At 37.6% G+C, this 19,364-nt stretch overlaps 1 protein-coding gene across 1 annotated transcript in view; it reads right to left on the bottom strand.

Moving 5' to 3' along the window:
- The window catches only part of LOC136261028 (hemicentin-1-like), a 121,076-nt gene that overhangs the window by 59,498 nt on the left and 42,214 nt on the right, over window positions 1-19,364 (bottom strand). Inside the window, exons 14-21 of the mRNA XM_066054993.1 lie at window positions 17,829-18,128; window positions 17,462-17,770; window positions 16,599-16,898; window positions 16,233-16,541; window positions 7,507-7,806; window positions 7,140-7,448; window positions 5,845-6,144; window positions 5,475-5,792 (exon numbers count right to left, since the gene is read on the bottom strand). Coding sequence (XP_065911065.1) covers window positions 5,475-5,792; window positions 5,845-6,144; window positions 7,140-7,448; window positions 7,507-7,806; window positions 16,233-16,541; window positions 16,599-16,898; window positions 17,462-17,770; window positions 17,829-18,128 — 2,445 coding nt within the window. The remainder of the gene's footprint in view (window positions 1-5,474; window positions 5,793-5,844; window positions 6,145-7,139; window positions 7,449-7,506; window positions 7,807-16,232; window positions 16,542-16,598; window positions 16,899-17,461; window positions 17,771-17,828; window positions 18,129-19,364) is intronic.

The raw sequence follows: 19,364 nt of genomic DNA, 5'->3' as shown, positions 1-19,364 counted from the left end.
GGCCTAGGCTGCTCTGCACGGAAATTTAGAGAAATTAACGTTCTGAGATTGAATTTGGTGGAAATTTTGGCTGAACTTTGCTGAGTTTAACTCTGGAAGTATGAATGCTAATAGTAGAGAGAGAAACCATCATTAACTCTGGAAGTATGAATGCTAATAGTAGCTATATACTGAGCTACAAAACAAAATTAGTTCACTAGCTAATTGTAACTCATGATTTATCTTAATAAAATATACAATGGAACTTCCTCTGTATGTACACTACCATTATCTGACTCACTACAGTCTTCTTCTTCACTACTTTGCTGCCTTTCATCATCATCATCAGCTGATTCATCACTAATTACTTCCTTGGTAGACACATGTACAGTAGAGGGGGTAGATGATTTAGTTCTACGTATAAATCTGGCTAATGTAGATTGCATACTTGCAAAATAAACTAGCATGTGATTAATTCTAATTAATGCACACCACACGAAGGTGGGCTTAGCTTCCTCTGGGAGATCAACTGGCTCAAGAATCATGTTTCACTAAGTAAGAATGTATTATTATTATTAGATGTTTCATGGATGTTCTTTGCTGAGGGGTGCTAGCTACACTGTACCTTATAGGATAACAAGGTACACTAATTTACAAAAGATGTTGTCAAGGTATACTTTGTATACCCCCGTATACCCTCAATTCGAGCACTGAGATAATGTATATCTAAACCAAAACAGCCAAGCTGTAAAAAAAGAGTGCGGCCCCCAAGGTGAAAAAAGATGTGAAATCCAAGGTGGCAGCCAAGAAATGGCTGTGATGGTAGGTTAATGGCACAAATTTTAATTACGACAATTCAGGTGAATTTGTGTTGCCTCCTCCACTAGGATTTGGCACCAAATTCATCTGAATTGTCGTAATTAAACTTTTTGCCATTAACCTACCATCACAGCCATTTCTTGGCCTCCACCTTGGATTTCACATCTTTTTTCACCTTGGGGGCCGCACTCTTTTTTTACAGCTTGGCTGTTTTGGTTTAGATATCACTTCTTTTGTATTGCAAGTCACAAAGCTGGCCATATGGCTTTGATGCTGCTTCCATTTAACTTGTAAGGAATTGTGGAAGAAAGGAAGTAATTGTGTGTATAGCTTTTGTCTGATGAAATATTTGTATATTTAACATTACATAATGATTATCACATATTGTAGTTAATAAGGTGACTTCTTACATAACTGAACTGTAGCTGAAACTCTTATTGATTGTAGCTGCAGGGTGATTTGTTTCTAGCTGAACTCTCTACAGGGTGATTTGTTTGCAGATGAACTCTCTACATGGTGATTTCTTTGTAGCTGAACTCTCTGCAAGGTGACTTGTTCAAGCTGAACTCTCTATAGGGTGGCTGAATTCTCTACAGGGTGATTTGTTTGTAACTTAACTCTCTACAAGATGATTTGTTTCTAGCTGATCTCTCTATAGTGTAACTTGATTGTAGCTGAACTCTCTACAGGATAGTTTCTTTGTAGCTGATCTCTCTACTGGGTGACTTGTTTCTAGCTGAACTCTCTATAGGGTTTTCTGTTTGCAATTGAACTCTCTATAGGATGGTTTCTTTGTAGCTGATCTCTCTACAGGGTGACTTGTTTCTAGCTGATCTCTGGATGACTTGTTTCTAGCTGATCTCTCTACACGGTGACTTGTTTCTAGCTGAACTCTCTATAGGGTTTTCTGTTTGCAATTGAACTCTCTACAGGATGGTTTCTTTGTAGCTGATCTCTCTACAGGGTGACTTGTTTCTAGCTGATCTCTGGATGACTTGTTTCTAGCTGATCTCTCTACACGGTGACTTGTTTCTAGCTGAACTCTCTATAGGGCTATCTGTTTGTAATTGAACTCTCTACAGGATGGTTTCTTTGTAGCTGCTCTCTCTACGGGGTGACTTGTTTCTAGCTGATCTCTCTACACGGTGACTTGTTTCTAGCTGAACTCTCTATAGGGTTTTCTGTTTGCAATTGAACTCTCTACAGGATGGTTTCTTTGTATCTGATCTCTCTACAGGGTGACTTGTTTCTAGCTGATCTCTCTACAGGGTGACTTGTTTCTAACTGATCTCTGGATGACTTGTTTCTAGCTGATCTCTCTACACGGTGACTTGTTCAAGCTGAACTCTCTATAGGGTTTTCTGCTTGCAATTGAACTCTCTACAGGATAGTTTCTTTGTAGCTGATCTCTCTACAGGGTGACTTGTTTCTAGCTGATCTCTCTACAGAGTGACTTGTTTCTAGCTGATCTCTGGATGACTTGTTTTTAGCTGATCTCTGGATGGCTTGTTTCTAGCTGATCTCTCTACATGGTGACTTGTTTCTAGCTGAACTCTCTATAGGGTTATCTGTTTGTAATTGAACCCTCTACAGGATGGTTTCTTTGTAACTGCTCTCTCTACAGGTTGACTTGTTTCTAGCTGATCTCTCTACAGGGTGAACTTGTTTCTGGCTGAACTCTCTACAGATGATTGTTTCCAGCTGAACTCTCTACATAGTGATTTCTTTGTAGCTGAACTCTCTACAAGGTGATTTCTTCTAGCTGATCTCTCTACAGGTTGATCTGTTCGTAGCTGAACTTTCTACAGGGTGATATGTTTGCAGCTGAACTCTTTATATGATGGTTTCTTTGTAGCTGAGCTCTGTACAAGGTAACTTCTTCTAGCTGATCTCTCTATAGGGTGACTTGTTTGTAGCTGAACTATCTGCAGGGTGATTTGTTTGTAGTTGAACTCTCTACAAGGTGATCCTTCTAGCTGATCTCTCTACAGCATGACTTTTTCTAGCTGAACTCTCTACAGGGTGATCTGTTCATAGGTGCACTATCTACAGGGTGATATGTTTGCAGCTGAACTCTCTACAGGGTGGTTCCTTTGTAACTAAACTCTCTATAAGGTGATGTCTTGTAGCTGATCTCTCTACTGTATAATTAATTATTTCTAGCTGATCTCTCTATAGAGTTATGACATGTTTGTATAGCTGAACTCTTTACAGGGTGGTTTTTTGATTGGTTGCTGAACTCCCCAGCTACACGGTGACTTGTTTGTAATATAGAGTGACTTGTTTGTAGCTGAACTCTCTACAGAGTGACTTACTTGTAGCTGAACAGTGCATAAAGTAACTGATCTAGATAAACTCTCTACTGGGTAGCTTTTTTGTAGCCGAACCCTTTACGCAGTGTCTTGTTTGTAGCTGAATTCTCTACAGAGTGACTTGTTGTCTCTACAAGGTGACTTGTTTATAGCTGAATTCACTTCAGTGTGACAAATAATGTTCTGAATCTCTACAGCAACATATTTGTAGCTGAACTCTCTACAGGGTGACTTGCTTGTAGCTGAATTGTCTATAAGATTAACTGTTTGTAGCTGAACTCCCTACACAATAACTTGCATTGTAATATAATTCTATAATGGAGTAAGATATAAACGTAGTTGAATGCTCTATTAGGGTGACTGTTCTATTAAAGTATCTCGATCTTGCATATGCTACATGTAGTTGGCTTTGGAATCAGAACTCAGTAGTTTGTAACCCGATTCTTCTGTACTACTGCAAGGACTTTCTATGATAATTATTCCAGCTACACACCCATTTTCAGCTCACTTCTCTAAGCGGTTTGCCTGGTAGGCGTGAAAACTAATAGTTTTTTTTATTCATAAAAATCGGTCGCGTAATTGTGACACAGGTTGGGTTTTGTGTCATATCTCGATGGCCTTTAACTGGATTGCTTTCAAACCAGAAAAAGGCACTCCTACGATAGTTAATCCATCTACATAGCAATTTTCAGCTCATTCCTTCAAGCGGTTTAACCTGTGGGCGTGACAGACCTTCGACCCTATTTTACACAAATAATCGGTCATAACCCCGTGAATGTTCATCAGATTCCTACCAAACTTGGTACTGAGATTCGCCTTGTTGAGCCCTTTAAGTGTGCCAAATTTCAGTCCGATTGGAGCACGCATTCGTGTTTTATGGCGAATTTTGCAAAGTGTGCGAAAAGAAGTAGAAGAAGAAAAAAAAACGAAGAAAAAAAACCCAAACCTTGGCCGCTCGTATCTCGGAAATGGCTGGAGCGATTTTCTTCAAATTTAGAATGTGGACTCCCCTATCTAGCCGGCATTTCTGCAGCAACTTTAGTTTGAATCAGATAAAGAATCACGGAGCTACAAAGGTGTGAAAATCGCGTTTACTTTCTTCCTGTAAATATACTCACAGTGTGGCGCGCCGGCTTCTTGGGCCGCACGACACACTACCGTGTGTCTTGATATAATGTATGTACCACTTCTTGTTATTTTACCTGTATGGCATTCTTCGATGGTTAATGCGACATATCTTCGCCTGTCATATTCTGCGCCTGGCTAATCTTTGCTGTCTCTGTTCAGGGGTTTCCCGAATTCTTCATGCTCTATATTGCTCCCTCCGTCGGCTTCAGTAATCTTTCTTCTTGTTCCATTTTAATGATAATATGACACCAGGCATATCATAAATGACACAAGGTACAAGCCTTATTTGGAGTGTCAGTAAACCACGTCGATTATTGCTTGTGTAATGGTTGACCATACAAGCCTTATTTGGAGTGTCAGTAAACCATGCCAATTATTGTTTGTGTAATGGTTGACCATACAAGCCTTATTTGAAGTGTCAGTAAACCATGCCAATTATTGTTTGTGTAATGGTTGACCATACAAGCCTTATTTAGAGTGTCAGTAAACCATGCCAATTATTGTTTGTGTAATGGTTGACCGTACGAGCCTTATTTGGAGTGTCAGTAAACTATACTGTGATTCTTCCGTAAGTGTTGTTGAATTTTAATTAGCAATCGTTTTTCTCTGCTTTTGATTGTACATAGTTCACTGTACGAAACTTCTCGTTAGTGTGGGGCTCGCTCAGGTTCGCCCCAATAAATGTGATTCAATAAGTAAGAAGACTGAGTGAAGAAGAAAACAAAGCTGAACCCAACTAATGCTAACCTTAAGTTTGCCTGCTAAGCAAAATCATGCCCTTCACAGTCTGTATGAAGGTAAGTTTTTGGTGAGTTCAAGGCAAGCTAGGGTTGGCCTGGCTTCACCAAGGTGCTTGCTTTGTTTGCTCCAACCCTAGCTGGCCTCGAACTCACCAAAACATACCTACACTATGTAAAACAACCTATTAAAGAGTTCGCAATGCTGTAAAACACCCAAAATTGTGCAAATTCCCTAGCTTATTATTAAAATCTCTCTATTATAACTTGCAATGTTTTCTATGACAACTTGCCTATTCAAGAGAGACAGCACACTTCCTTGTATCGTTACCTACAGTGTACTGTAAAATTGGGCATTGTAGAACTTATGGCGGCTTACATACTATATCCATACATGACAAAGTGAGGTACGCAAATACATATATGCAAATACATATATGCAAATACAAGATGAATTTAATTCTACATATAACTCATTCATTTTCTATCAATAGCTTACATTGCACATAAAGATTTATGCTCCTGTTGAATTTACTAAGGAAATTTTCAGCAGTACATGTGTACTGGTCAATATCATCTCTAGAAGCATTAGTGATTACCAAACTAACTGTTACTCTTGTGATGTTAGTTATTACTGAATACTCTACAAGTCCCTCATGAACAGAAAATCTCTCATCATTTAATTCAGCTCCTTGTCTCATCCAGTGAAGTGAAGGTGGTGGAAAACCAATTGCAGAACAATTAATTGTTATGTTATCATCCTGAGGTACTTTAAATGTGTCCCCATCATTGATAGGATAATAAATGAAGGGTGCCACTAAAATAGATAAGAATAAAATGAACATCATTAGTTGCATTATACAACTCACCATTAACCTGAAGGTAACCAGCTTTGCTGTCATTGCCAATCACATTACTAGCAAAACATGGGTAGTTACCCACATCAGATGATGTTACATCGTATATTGTTAGTGTGTTCTCAGTAGTAGTTGTATTTATTGATGTTGACATTATCATGTACTTGTTTGTATCTGACACATTTATCATAACACCATTAAAGTACCAACTGATGTTTGGAACTGGTTCACCAGTAGCTTGACATGTAAAATTTACATTTTGTAATGCATTGACAGTTTTGTTAACAATTCTTTTGAAGATCATTGAGGCAACTAAATAGTAAAAAGCATAGCACCACAGTCCACATGATGCAATAGCAATGTTGAAATTCTTATACATACTACCATGAGTGAATAATATTCTTTTATTATTCACTCGATCTTGATACCACACTCCAAGTATAATTCTCAAGCATTATAACTTAAGAGAAATGTACTTATTAGGGTGTAGCATGGTGGTAACAGGTTATAGAAAGTCTACATACTAAACCCTGAGGGAACTATCACTATTTTCGTAAAAGCGTTACATTTAGAGCAGAAATCACAGGGCTACTACACAAGTATGCATGAATTTGATTACAAGAAAACCCATGTGTCTATCACACCAGTTTCTAGGGTGAACAAACATAATGTTTGACCTACTGTGGGAAAACTTTTAATCTACGCGCATCAATAGATTGTGAGATATGCACATTTCAATGCAGTATAGCTTGGGAAGGTCAAAAAACTACGAGTTTGAAAGTTCACTGTGAATGCAGCCAGCCAACCATAGTGTTTATTTCACTTCAATCCATAGCAAACTAGCTATTGATATATCTAGGATTTTGAGCACTAATTTTCATGACGGTATCTGACACAAGTACAATATAAAGAGAAAATGGCCGAGTGGGTCGTGTGATGTCTCCAACCATAATATTGGGCTCTCAAGACCACCTGTGCCACTAAAAATTGAAGAAATGTATGTAGAAAATATCTGGGTAACTGTCCAAAGCTGTTCATGTCTCTAGTCGCGTGTTTCAGCTGGCCAGTGAAATTACAAGGTGCCAGAGGGTACAAACCGATGTCTGAAGCTGGTTCACCAGTAGCTTCACACATAAATGATGTTGGATTAGTTTTATTTCCAACTGATCAACTAACTTCACAATGATTTCTGGTTGAACTAAAACAATGTGGGCAGTAAACAAACACACAATACACACACTATAGCACTATTAATTTGAGCCAATTGTTACAAAACAAAACAGCTACATGGCATCATGAATACTTACACTGGACAATAAGGGAGACATTCCTGATAGTATCACCTAACAAATTACTAGCTGAACAAGTGTAGTAACCAGTGTCCTCCCTAGATACATTTGTAAAAGTTAAATTAACTGTCACTTCAGTTATATTTTCAATATTGGTAGACATTGTTGTGTTAGATATTGAAATGTGTTCACTTAACATTTCATCACTTCTCTCCCAAACAACAAGTGGTGGAGGATAACCTGTACTAATACACGATAGTGTAGTAGTTTGTCCTTCCTGTGTGTAGTGTATTTGTCCTTCTGATGGTGATGTGATATCAGGTGACACTATAACAGTAATGATAACTTTATAAAACTACTATATTAACATCACTCAATTGTTTACCATTAACAGTTAGTATTCCAAAGCTTTGATCATCTCCAATAATATTGGTAGCATTACAAGTATATGTTCCCACATCAGATGATGCTACATTGCACACTGTCAGTGTGTTCTCAGTAGTAGTGGCATTTATTAATGTTGAAATTATCATGTACTTGTTTGTATCTGACACATTTATCATAACACCATTAATGTACCAATTGATGTTTGGAACTGGTTCACCAGTAGCTTGACATGTAAACACAGCTCGGTTTGTTTCATTTGTCACATGATCGACTATACCAGCTACAATCTCTGATTGAACTAAATTGAAAGTAAAGGAGAGTGTATCATACATGCACATACAAGAAAAAAGAATACCATCCACATAAAGGTAACCCTCTAAGCTTGTGCCAATTATGCTTTGAAAATAGCCTATTATGCTTTTGAGCAGTGCTCAGAAATCCAGCCTATTTGCTCAAAATTATGCTTTCAGCTTTCAAGAGTTGATTGATTTATTAGAGGATATCAGTCTTTCATGACTGCTGTATTAGAGTAAGTGACTGCTCTATTAGAGTATCTCGATCTTGCATGATTATACAACCAAGTACTAAGAATAATATGAAACGTGGTTAGAATTATGTCATAAATAATAAATAAATAAATAAATAATTAATAATTAATGTTTGAGAAAACTACGAGGCCTAGAGACATAAACTAACCGGGGATCAATTCGCCTGTGAACAAAGGCACAAACATATAATCATTGCACCTGTTCGTGCTGATGACTTGACCATACATGTAATTCTATATAACACCCAGTACCACACCCTTGCTTAATTACAGACTGCACGAAGGAGAAGATTAGCGAATGTCCGTGAAGTGACTTCAGGAGAGCGAGAGGCCACTTTACACGTAAACAAGAATTACAAGTAAGTTTTTATGTTTGTATAACTTCTCAAGTCTCCATGCCAGCTGCCAGTCACATAAAAATTTAATTAATTAACAATACAAGAAAACATTAAAACACATGCCATGCTCTTTACAATATGAAATACATGCAAACAATTTTGTCTTGTGCAGCTGGCGTGGCGAACTTCCTTTGTGTTGGTGTCAGGCAATTCAATACATGCTCAATCTTTTTTACCTTCACCTGGCTTAGCTACTAGGTTCTGGCTGGCTTGGTTGTCTTCCTTTATCTGGTTCATCTGACTTACATACTCCTACAGTATTGTGTAACTATCTCCTGCAAGTTGTGCATGCATAATTATAGTGTGTCACCCATCACTGTGCCATTGCTACACCACTGATGAACCTTATTTAGCTCTAGTTGATGTTGATACTTTACTGTATATTGGCTAATAATTTTTATCTGTTGATGTTGCCTATAATGTATTGCTGCATACAATACTACAATAATGCATAGTTCTCTCCTGTACATTTTGTATACATAATTATGTGTACACATCACTGTGCCATTACCACACCAATGATGTACTGGCACTTAGCTACTGGTGACCTTTAGTTACGATGACACTATTGTGTTGTATCTGTCACTAGTGTGACATATTGAGTTGATTTGGGGATTGTGCCTTCACCACCTAATAGCCTCACCAGGGGGCTGTCACGTTGGAATACATAATAATAATAATAATTGTCTTGACGGTAAACCAACACACACACACTGTACTGGTCATGCACTGCCTTATTGGTAGGTTGTCCCGTTGGTAATTGTACTTGGTTGTATTTGCCCCGGGCCTAGTTATACAACTAAGTACTAAGAATAATACGAAACATAGTTAAAATTATATCATAAATAATTGATAATTAATGTTTGAGAAAACTATGAGGCCTAGAGACATAAACTAACCGGGGATCGATTCGCCTGTGAACGAAGGCACAAACGTATAATTGTTGCACCCGTTCGTGCTGATGACTTGACCATACATGTAATTCTATATAATTCCCAGTACCACACCGTTGCTTAATTACAGATTGCATGAAGGAGAAGATTAGCGAATGTTCATGAAGTGACTGCAGCAGAGCAAGAGGCCACTTTACACGTAAACAAGAAGATTACAAGTACGTTTTTATGTTTGTAACATCTCAAGTCTCCATGCCAGCTGCCAGTCACATAAAATATTTAATTAAAACATTAAAACACATGTCACGCTCTTTACAATATGAAATACAAGTAAACAATCTTGTCTTGTGCAGCTGGCTTGGCGAACTTCCTTTGTGTTGGTGTCAGGCAAGTTGTGTATGCATAATTATAGTGTGTCACCCATCACTGTGCCATTGCTACACCACTGATGAACCTTATTTAACTGTAGTTGATGTTGATACTTTACTGTATATTGGACATGTTGCCTATAATGTATTGCTGCATACAATATTGCAGTAATGTATAGTTCTATCCTGTACGTTTTGTATACATAATTACATATACTATGTACACATCACTGTGCCATTACCACACCAATGATGTACTGGCACTTAGCTACTGGTGGCCTTTAGTTACGATGCTACTATTGTATTGTATCTGTCACTACTGTGACATATTGAGTTGATTTGGGGATCGTGCCTTCACCACCTAATGGCCTCACCAGGGGGCTGTCACGTTGGTGTATGTACTTGGTTGTATGTGACGCGGTCCTAGTTATACAACCAAGTACTAAGAATAATACGAAACGTGGTTAAAATTATGTCATTAATAATGAATGAATAAATAAATAAATATATAAAGAAATAAATAAATAATTAATAAATAATGTTTGAGAAAACTACAAGGCCTAAGGCTTCGCACTCACTGGGAATAGAATCCATGTTGTATGAAGAGATAATCGTATAATGGGTGAATGTTTCCGTGGAGGTGATAGAAATGTACGACAATTCTATTTAATGCTGGTAAAAACAGCACGTGATATACCCACTACCAATCGAGCAGATTCAAATGGCCATTTAGATGAGTGAACTACTGTTCAATTGTGTTTGAAAGTGTTGCCAGCTGGCACACTAAGTCTCAAGTCGCCATGCCAGCTGCCAGTGGATACGCTCCGTGTATTGATGGCTGCAGGACACTGACCTGAATAGGTTTGATATGCCAGCTGCACAAGGACAGGTATGTTTGTTTGTATTGTAATGTACATATGTCTTGTATTTTTTTTTTCTGGCTTGCTAGGCTCTGGTTGGTTTGGTTGTCTGTTTGTACTAATGTATTGTAAAGAGTATGGTATGTTTTAAATGTTTTCTTGTATTTTTCCTTTACCTAGCTTACTAGGCTCTGGCTGGCTTGGCTGCCTTTCTTTATCTGGTTCACCTGGCTTGTATACTCCTACAGTATTGTGCATCTCCTGTAGGTTGTGTATGCACTCTTGTACATGCCCCATTTGTAGATTGCCCCATTGGTGGTTGTACTTGGTTGTATGTGCCCCGGGCCTAGTTATACAACCAAGTAGTAAGAATAATACGAAATTCGGTTAAAATTACGTCATTAATAATGAATGAATAAATAAATAATAAATAATGTTTGAGAAAACTACAAGGCCTAGAGACATGAACTAAGCGGGGATAGATTCGCCTGTGAATGAAGGCACAACCGTATAATAAGTACACCTGTTCGTGCTGATGACCTTACCGTACATGTAATTCTATATAACGCCTGGCACCACGCCCTTGTTTAATTACAGATTGCTCGAACGAGAAGATTAGTAAATGTCCACGGAGAGGCCAGGCGCCACTTTACTGGTAAGCAACAACATTACAAGTATGTTTAAATATTTGTAACTGTGTATTTTGTGTGCAGGATATGCGCTCCAGGCGTCATGCAGTGAAGGACCAGCTGATGACCAGTTGGGATACCAGCTGGTGCGCTCATAAACAACCAGCTGGAACAGCAAGGTAATGAGTAATGTAATACTTGTACCGGTAGTTGTATTATAGGTCTACATCTTCATCCTTCATCTGGCTTGCTAGCGGCTGAAATTATTTTCATTATACCGGCACCTTCATCTGGCTTGCTGGCGGCTGGAATTATTTTCCACTCGGCTTAACTACTAGTCTACTGTGAGTCTGTAATAGCTAAACAAGAAGCCGATGCAGTGCTGCATATACAACAATGTGTAACTATCTCCTGTATGTTGTGCATGGCTGTATGCATAATATTATACACTGTGATCACTGTGCCAATGCCACACCACTGATATACAGGTACATCACCAGTGGCCTCTAATTACAACAGAGTCTGTTGTGCCATATTGGCTTGATTGGGATCAATTGCTAATTGTGCCTTCACCATATCCCTTATTCTGCATAGCCCCACTTCACTGCTGAGTCAGCTTCAGAGACACGTCACACCTACAATATATAGTTACTTTAAATATAGCTAACTTAACTTGGTTTTTTGTGTAGGTTGTGTTTTAGTATTGCGGTTTTCTGATGCCAGTTAAACTCCCTTGCCTGTGTACGTATGCATATGTATCATTTCCACAGGTACACGCACACTGCTCTGAGTGTTTCCTATGGCACTGTTTATACTTGCCCAATGGGTAGGTTGCAACGTTGGTGTATCTACTTGGTTGTATGTGACGCGGTCCTAGATAAATAATAATAATAATAATAAATAATAATTAATGTTCTCGAAAACTATGAGGTCTAGAGACATGAACTAACCGGGGATAGATTCGCCTGAGAATGAAGGCACAAACATATAATCGTCGCTCCTGTTCATGCTGATGACTTGACCATACATGCAATTCTATATAACGCCCGGTACCACACCCTTGCTTAATTATTTACAGATTGCGCGAAGGAGAAGATTAGCGATGCCCGTGTAGGAGAGCCAGAGGCCACTTTACGTGTAAACAAGAAGATTACAAGTAAGTTTTTATGTTTGTAACATCTCAAGTCTCCATGCCAGCTGCCAGTGGATTCATTCACGTAAATAAACAATACAAGAAAACATTAAAACATAGGCCACGCTCTTTACAATACAGTTACATATAAAATACAAGTAAATAATTTTGTCTTGTGCAGCTGGCATGGCGAACTTCCTTTGTGTTGGTGTCAGGCAATTCAATACGTGCTTAATCTTTTTTGCCTTCACCTGGCGTAGCTACTAGGCTCTGGCTGACTTGGCTGTCTTCCTTTATCTGGTTCATCTGACTTGCAATTTGCATACTCCTACAGTATTGTGTAGCTATCTCCTGCAAGTTGTGTATGCATAATTATAGTGTGTCACCCATCACTGTGCCATTGCTACACCACTGATGAACCCTATGTAGCTCTAGTTGATGATGATATACTGTGCTGTATATTGGCTAATAATTTTTTTTTATCTGGTGATGTTGCCCATAATGTATTGCTGCATACAATGCTGCAATAATGTATAGTTCTCTCCTGTATGTTTTGTATACATATACTTTGTACACATCACTGTGCCATTACCACACCAATGATGTACTGGCACTTAGCTACTGGTGGCCTTTAGTTACAATGCCACTATTGTGTTATATCTGTCACTACTGTGACATATTGAGATGATTTGGGGATCATGCTTTCGCCACCTAATAGCCTCACCGGGGGGCTGTCACGTTGGTGTATGTACTTGGTTGTATGTTACGCAGTCCTAGATAATCAATAAAAATAACAACACTGCACATTTTCATTATAAAAAATGCAGTATTAAGGTATAATGTATTCATGTTTTGTTGTATTTTTGGAGTGTGCATTATGCATTCAATTAAAAATCTTGAAAATTGTCTTATTATGCTGGCATAATGCCTGATACTTTTTCTAGCCTATTAGGCTTGAAATTATGCCGGCATAAGTAGTATTATATAGTACAAATCAATCAAGGCGCCCACCACAAATCTGCCACTAAAACCATCATAGAAAACATTCCATGCAACAAAAGCACTTTCATGGAAGCTTCTCAGTGCATCTAGTGTCAAATATAGCATTAAAAACAAAAACAATATACAAACGTTAAAATTTTAAAAATTTTGCAAGTTTACCAGCCTGCCCATAGTTGTAAAGCTAAAGGCTAAATGACACATCATACAGCCACCATTCTATGTGCTATATATAACTCATGTCTGGAGTGTGCCTTTATGAGTTACACAGATTGTCTGCCCTCCGCACCTTTCTTTTTCTTTAATCTTCAATTATGCTACTCATTACAACAAAACCATAAATTTTCCATATCAACTCTTCCCTTGATGAATGCATTTAATCACCACAAAAATTATTTGAAACATTTACACTACTGTGAGAGGTACTAGATATGCAGTACCTGTAGTTAGAATATACGTAGTTCACCACTGAAAACAAAGCATGATGACCAATGATCTAATAGGCTTATAAGGATGAAGCATGAAGCATGAAGCACAACGACCATGCCTTGCTGTCCTTACAGTAATAAATTCAGCAATCATGCTCCTGAATAACTACATTAAAAGCAATTGTGGCATGGCAAACATGTCCCTTAACCCATTAAAGGCCCTACCGCTATATGGCATCATATGCTATATGGCTTCATAAAAAGAATAAACTTTAGCCTTGCTATAACTTGTAAAATGCACTTGATGTGCTAGTACTGAAGTGGACACATCCATAGAGGTCCCGTTTCTGGGATAACTAGATCCTTCCCAGACTAGTGCGCATTTGTTACATAATAGCACAAAGTGTAACCTTTCATAATAGGCGAGCTAAGGTTACGGTATACCTGAAGTCATTTAAAATCCAATTAAACACATCCTCTACAAACTACGTACAGTTCTATCACACAGACCCTGCATGTTACAAACTGATGTTTGATTGCAGTTAAAAGAGCAAGGTATCCTTTACTGTCAGCTGTAAATTCAGATTAGCAAGCTCTTTATTTGCCAAGTTACAACATGAATTACCGATACCTTTGAATTAACTACTTGGTGTCAACTTGCAATAAACAGAACATGGATTAAGTCACTATTGCAACACTGGACGTTAGTACAGATGCCTAGTTAGTCACCAGTAATACAGAAGACTTTAACACAACAGAGCTATTAACAACAATAATTTTCTTGTCATCCACGAAGTTGTAAAACATTGCCTGTAGTATTCGCTACAGCAACATAAGTCATTTTTTTACATGATTGGTCACTGCGCCTACGTATACTACACAATCTAACACAAATACAGAGGTCTTACTCACTAGTATGCAAGTGAAAACTGATGCAGAAGTACTCTAGTAACTCAACTCACAGTTTAGGATATATATTACCATACTAAAGCCACAAATTAGCCTTGCTACCAAAATTTTGTGTAAACGATGTGAATCCTATTAAAAAAACATTCATTACCACTCTACTACTTACTTCTATGAATTTCTTCTTCACTATTACTCTCTAAACAATAACGAATTTCTTCTTACTACAAAGCCACGTGATGTAAGATGTATTGTAGCCATATTGATATTATGTAAATCTAATTGTAGTATGCAATAAAAGCATTCTTGTGGTAAAATTATGGCTTCTTTTTCACATGGCTTCCATTAGCTGAGTTTCCTGTATATCGTAACCTTAAATAGTATGAGTTGAAAAGTATTATTTGATAACAATGCATTGATGGAGACAGATAAAGTTGACAGTTGGTTGCTTTATCCCGGATGTGGAATGGTGGACATGAGTGCATATATGCATAAGCAACAGCAAAAGTGGGATAAATGAGTCACAAACCATGAAGAAACCAGCTGTGGAATGGAATACACTGTAAGTAAGCTGTATAGAATAGTTCTTTGGAATGTAATACACCTTTGTAAATAATTAATTGGGATTCTGTTGTTTGTTCGGGCTGGATTTTACCAAAGTTTAAACTTTGTTGTTTGATACCTTCGTTGCAGCTACTGCGATGTAAACAAAAACAACATAGTTGACCTCCTTAGTTTATAGTGAGTACATAAACCAAGACTATTGACACTGATCATCAACGTCAATTATTAACACCAACCTTAGACAAAACAATGTAGAGGAAAAAGGAAATCAAAATTTGCACTATTGAAGATCCAACCCTTGGCCACTTCCTATGCTCCAGTGTACTGACCATTCAACTACTACTGCCAACTAGCTATTCTGACTTCTTTTTTGCCTTATAAATGCAAGTCGAAAAGGATGCTATAATTCAGAAGACCAGTAAAGAAGAAGCCAAGCTGAACCGGCTCTAACCCTAATGCTAACACTGAATTTTGTTTGTAGAATAATTGTGTCTTTCACTGTCTGTATGAATGTAAATTTTTGAGTTCAAGGCGAGCTAGGATTGGCCCGACTTCACCAGGATGGTCACGGTCACTTTGCTCCCTCCAACCCTAGCTCACCAAAAACTTACCTTCATACAACCAGTACAGCATGCTTGATGCTTGAATTGCTTGGCCGGTGTCAGTACCTTTTGTGGTGCTTACTGAGACCAATAATCAGTGTCATTACCAACTGCATTAGTTAGATATATGGTTACTAAGTAGTTCTGTGTATTGGACAATTAGTATGATGTGATTCGGCAAATTGGCCAGTGGTTCCTGAGAATTTGGTCATAAATAAATAATGATCTAGCTACACTTATAGCAATTGAGTACAGCCACCATGTTCATACGTAGTATTTATTTGCTTGCAAGTAGCAATGTTACATCGTCAAAACACAGTAGCACATACAGACACAGACACATTACAGACAGGCACACATGCTCACACATGCAGAGTATATAGCTAATAGTCACTTACACTGGACAGTCAGGTTGACACTGTTGGCAACAGTGTTAAGTAGATTACTAACTGAACATTCATAACTTCCACTATCATCTCTATATGATCCTGTTATGATCAACTCAACAGTGACTCTAGTTACATTCCCTTCATTAGTGGACATTAATGAGTTACTAATTGTTGTCCTATTACTAATTTTTCCATCAACTTTTTTCCATTCAACTTCAGGAGGTGGATGACCAGCACCAATACATGTTAGTGTGATATTTAATCCTTCCTCAATGTGTTCTGTTCTCCCTTCTAATGGTTCAACAAGTTCTGCAGCATCTGTAATAACATGACATGATCATATTGACCACACATTAGTGGAGAACATTTTCTTACCATTCACTGTCAATACTCCTACACTTCTATCACTACCAAGTTCATTAGTAGCAATGCAAGCATAAGTTCCCACATCAGATGAAACTGCATTTAAGACTACTAGCCTACCCTCAATAGCAGTTATGTTTATTGATGTTAACATTATCATGTACTTGCTTGCATCTGACACATTTATCATAACACCATTAAAGTACCAACTGATGTTTGCAACTGGTTCACCAGTAGCTTGACATGTAAATGATGTTGGATTAGTTTCATTTTCCAACTGATCAAGTAATTCCACAATGATTTCTGGTTGAACTAAAACAATATGGACAGTAAATGAACACATAATACACACACTATAGCACTACCGTAGACTCTGGTTATTAGACACATGCGCTTATAATTTTCGGAAGAATTATTTGTGAAATTTACTATGCTTGTTAAGCACATGTCCTTATAAATCACGGAAAGGAATTTCCACTAGGAGGGCATTAGTTGTGCCCACTACAGTTTTCAAGCGATTTTGAACACCAGTAAATAGTTTGCTTCAGTCATGGAAATGGAAATCTTTAGAAGTCAGGTAGCTACAGCTATCGTTATTACAGATGGCAGTATTGGCTAGACACGACAGGCCTGGCAGGGCATTGAGTGTACTGTGACATGTCTGATTCGTTCTGACAATTTTTTGCTGCAATTCTATGTAGTACGAGGTTGCAGAGGTGATTTCAACCATATGCGCTTACCAAACAGGTGTCTAGCACAAGTATACCATATGCACTTAACAGGCAATATGCGCTTAATAACCATATGCATCTAATAACCGACGTCTACGATATTAATGTGGGCCAATTCCTGTACATGACATCATAAACACTTACACTGAACAATAAGGGAGACATTCCTGATATTATCACCTAACAAATTACTAGCTGAACAAGTGTAGTAGCCAGTGTCCTCCCTAGATACGTTTGCAATAGTTAAATTAACTGTCACTTCAGTTATATTTCCCATATTGGTAGACATTGTTGTGTTAGATATTGAAGTGTGTTCACTTAACATTTCACCACTTCTCTCCCAAACAACAAGTGGTGGAGGATAACCTGTACTAATACATGATAGTGTAGTAGTTTGTCCTTCCTGTGTGTAGTGTATTTGTCCTTCTGATGGTGATGTGATATCAGGTGACACTATAACAGTAATGATAACTTTATTAAACTACTATATTAACATCGCTGAATTCTTTACCATTAACAGTTAGTATTCCAAAGCTTTGATCATCTCCAATAATATTGGTAGCATTACAAGTGTAAGTTCCCACATCAGATGATGTTACATTGCACACTGTTAGTGTGTTCTCAGTAAAATTTGTGTTTAATGATGTTGACATTATCATGTACTTGCTTGTATCTGACACATTTATCATAACACCATTAAAGTACCAACTGATGTTTGGAACTGGTTCACCAGTAGCTTGACATGTAAACACAGCTCGGTTTGCTTCATTTATCACATGATCAATTATACCAGCTACAATCTCTGATTGAACTAAATGAAAGTAAAGGAGAATTTATCATACATGCATATACTCTTTAAAGGAATACCATCCACATGAGTGTAGCTCTAGGCTTGAGCCATTTGTGCTTTGAAAATAGCTTATTTTACTTTTGAGGAGTGCTCAAAAAATCCAGCCTATGATACTCAAAATTATGCTTTTAAAATCAATATTATTGTTGGTTTTTTTATTAGAAGATATCACCCATTTCTGACTGCTGTATTAGAGTAATTGACTGCTCTATTAGAGTATATGGATCTTATGTGAATAATCAGCCAAGAAGCAATAAATATAATAACATTGCACATTTTTGTGATATGAAATGCAGAATAAGATGTACTGTGTTCATGTTTTGCTGTAATTTTGGTACACACATTGCAAATTCAATTTACAATATTAAAAATTGTCCTATTTTGCTGACATAATGCTTGATATTTTTGCTAGCCTATTAGCTCGAAATTATGCTGGCACAATTGACACAAGCCTATAGGTAGCTTTAATCCTACAGTACAGCAGTACAAATCCCCCTTTCAAATCCAGGGCATCTACCAAAAAAAACTGCCACTAAAACCATCATAGAACATTCTATGCAACAAAAGTACTTTCATGGAAGCATCTCTTAGGATATCTAGTGTCAAATATAGTGCTAAAAGCAAGAACACTCTTTCAGAAATACAAATATTTAATTTTTTAAATACTGCAAGCTTACCAGCCTGCCCACATTTGCAAGGCTAAATGACATACCATACAGCCACCATTTTATGTGCTATATATAACTCATATCTGGAGTGTGCCTTTTTGAGTTACAAAGATTGTCTGCCTTTCCTTTCCTTTAATCTTCAATTATGCTCATCACAACAAAACTATAAAATTTTCCATATCAACTCTTTCCCTGATGAGTACATTTAGTCATGAAAAATTATTTGAAATCCTTACACTACTGTAAAAGGTATTAGACACCCAGTAGTATCTGTAGCTAAATAGAGCACGATGATCAATGATCTACTAGGCTTATCATACAGTACGAGTACTGTATATGTGACACAGTCTGGGAAAATCACTCTTATCGCCTATTTAAAAGTATCACGGAATGCTGGTTTTAAGTATTTAGTGTGTTGTAGCTTGCCAATATGTGTACCAAATTTTCACACGTTTTACACCAGTTCCTTACCTTCCAGAACATCCACTGTGCAAGTAGCCAACAACTAAGTTTCCCGCCATTTTAGATA

This window comes from Dysidea avara, chromosome 7 (genome assembly GCF_963678975.1).
Source record: "Dysidea avara chromosome 7, odDysAvar1.4, whole genome shotgun sequence".
Classification (NCBI taxonomy): Eukaryota; Metazoa; Porifera; class Demospongiae; order Dictyoceratida; family Dysideidae; genus Dysidea; species Dysidea avara.
The sequence above is the reverse complement of the archived record's forward strand: the minus strand, read 5'-3'. Positions and strand labels throughout refer to the sequence as shown.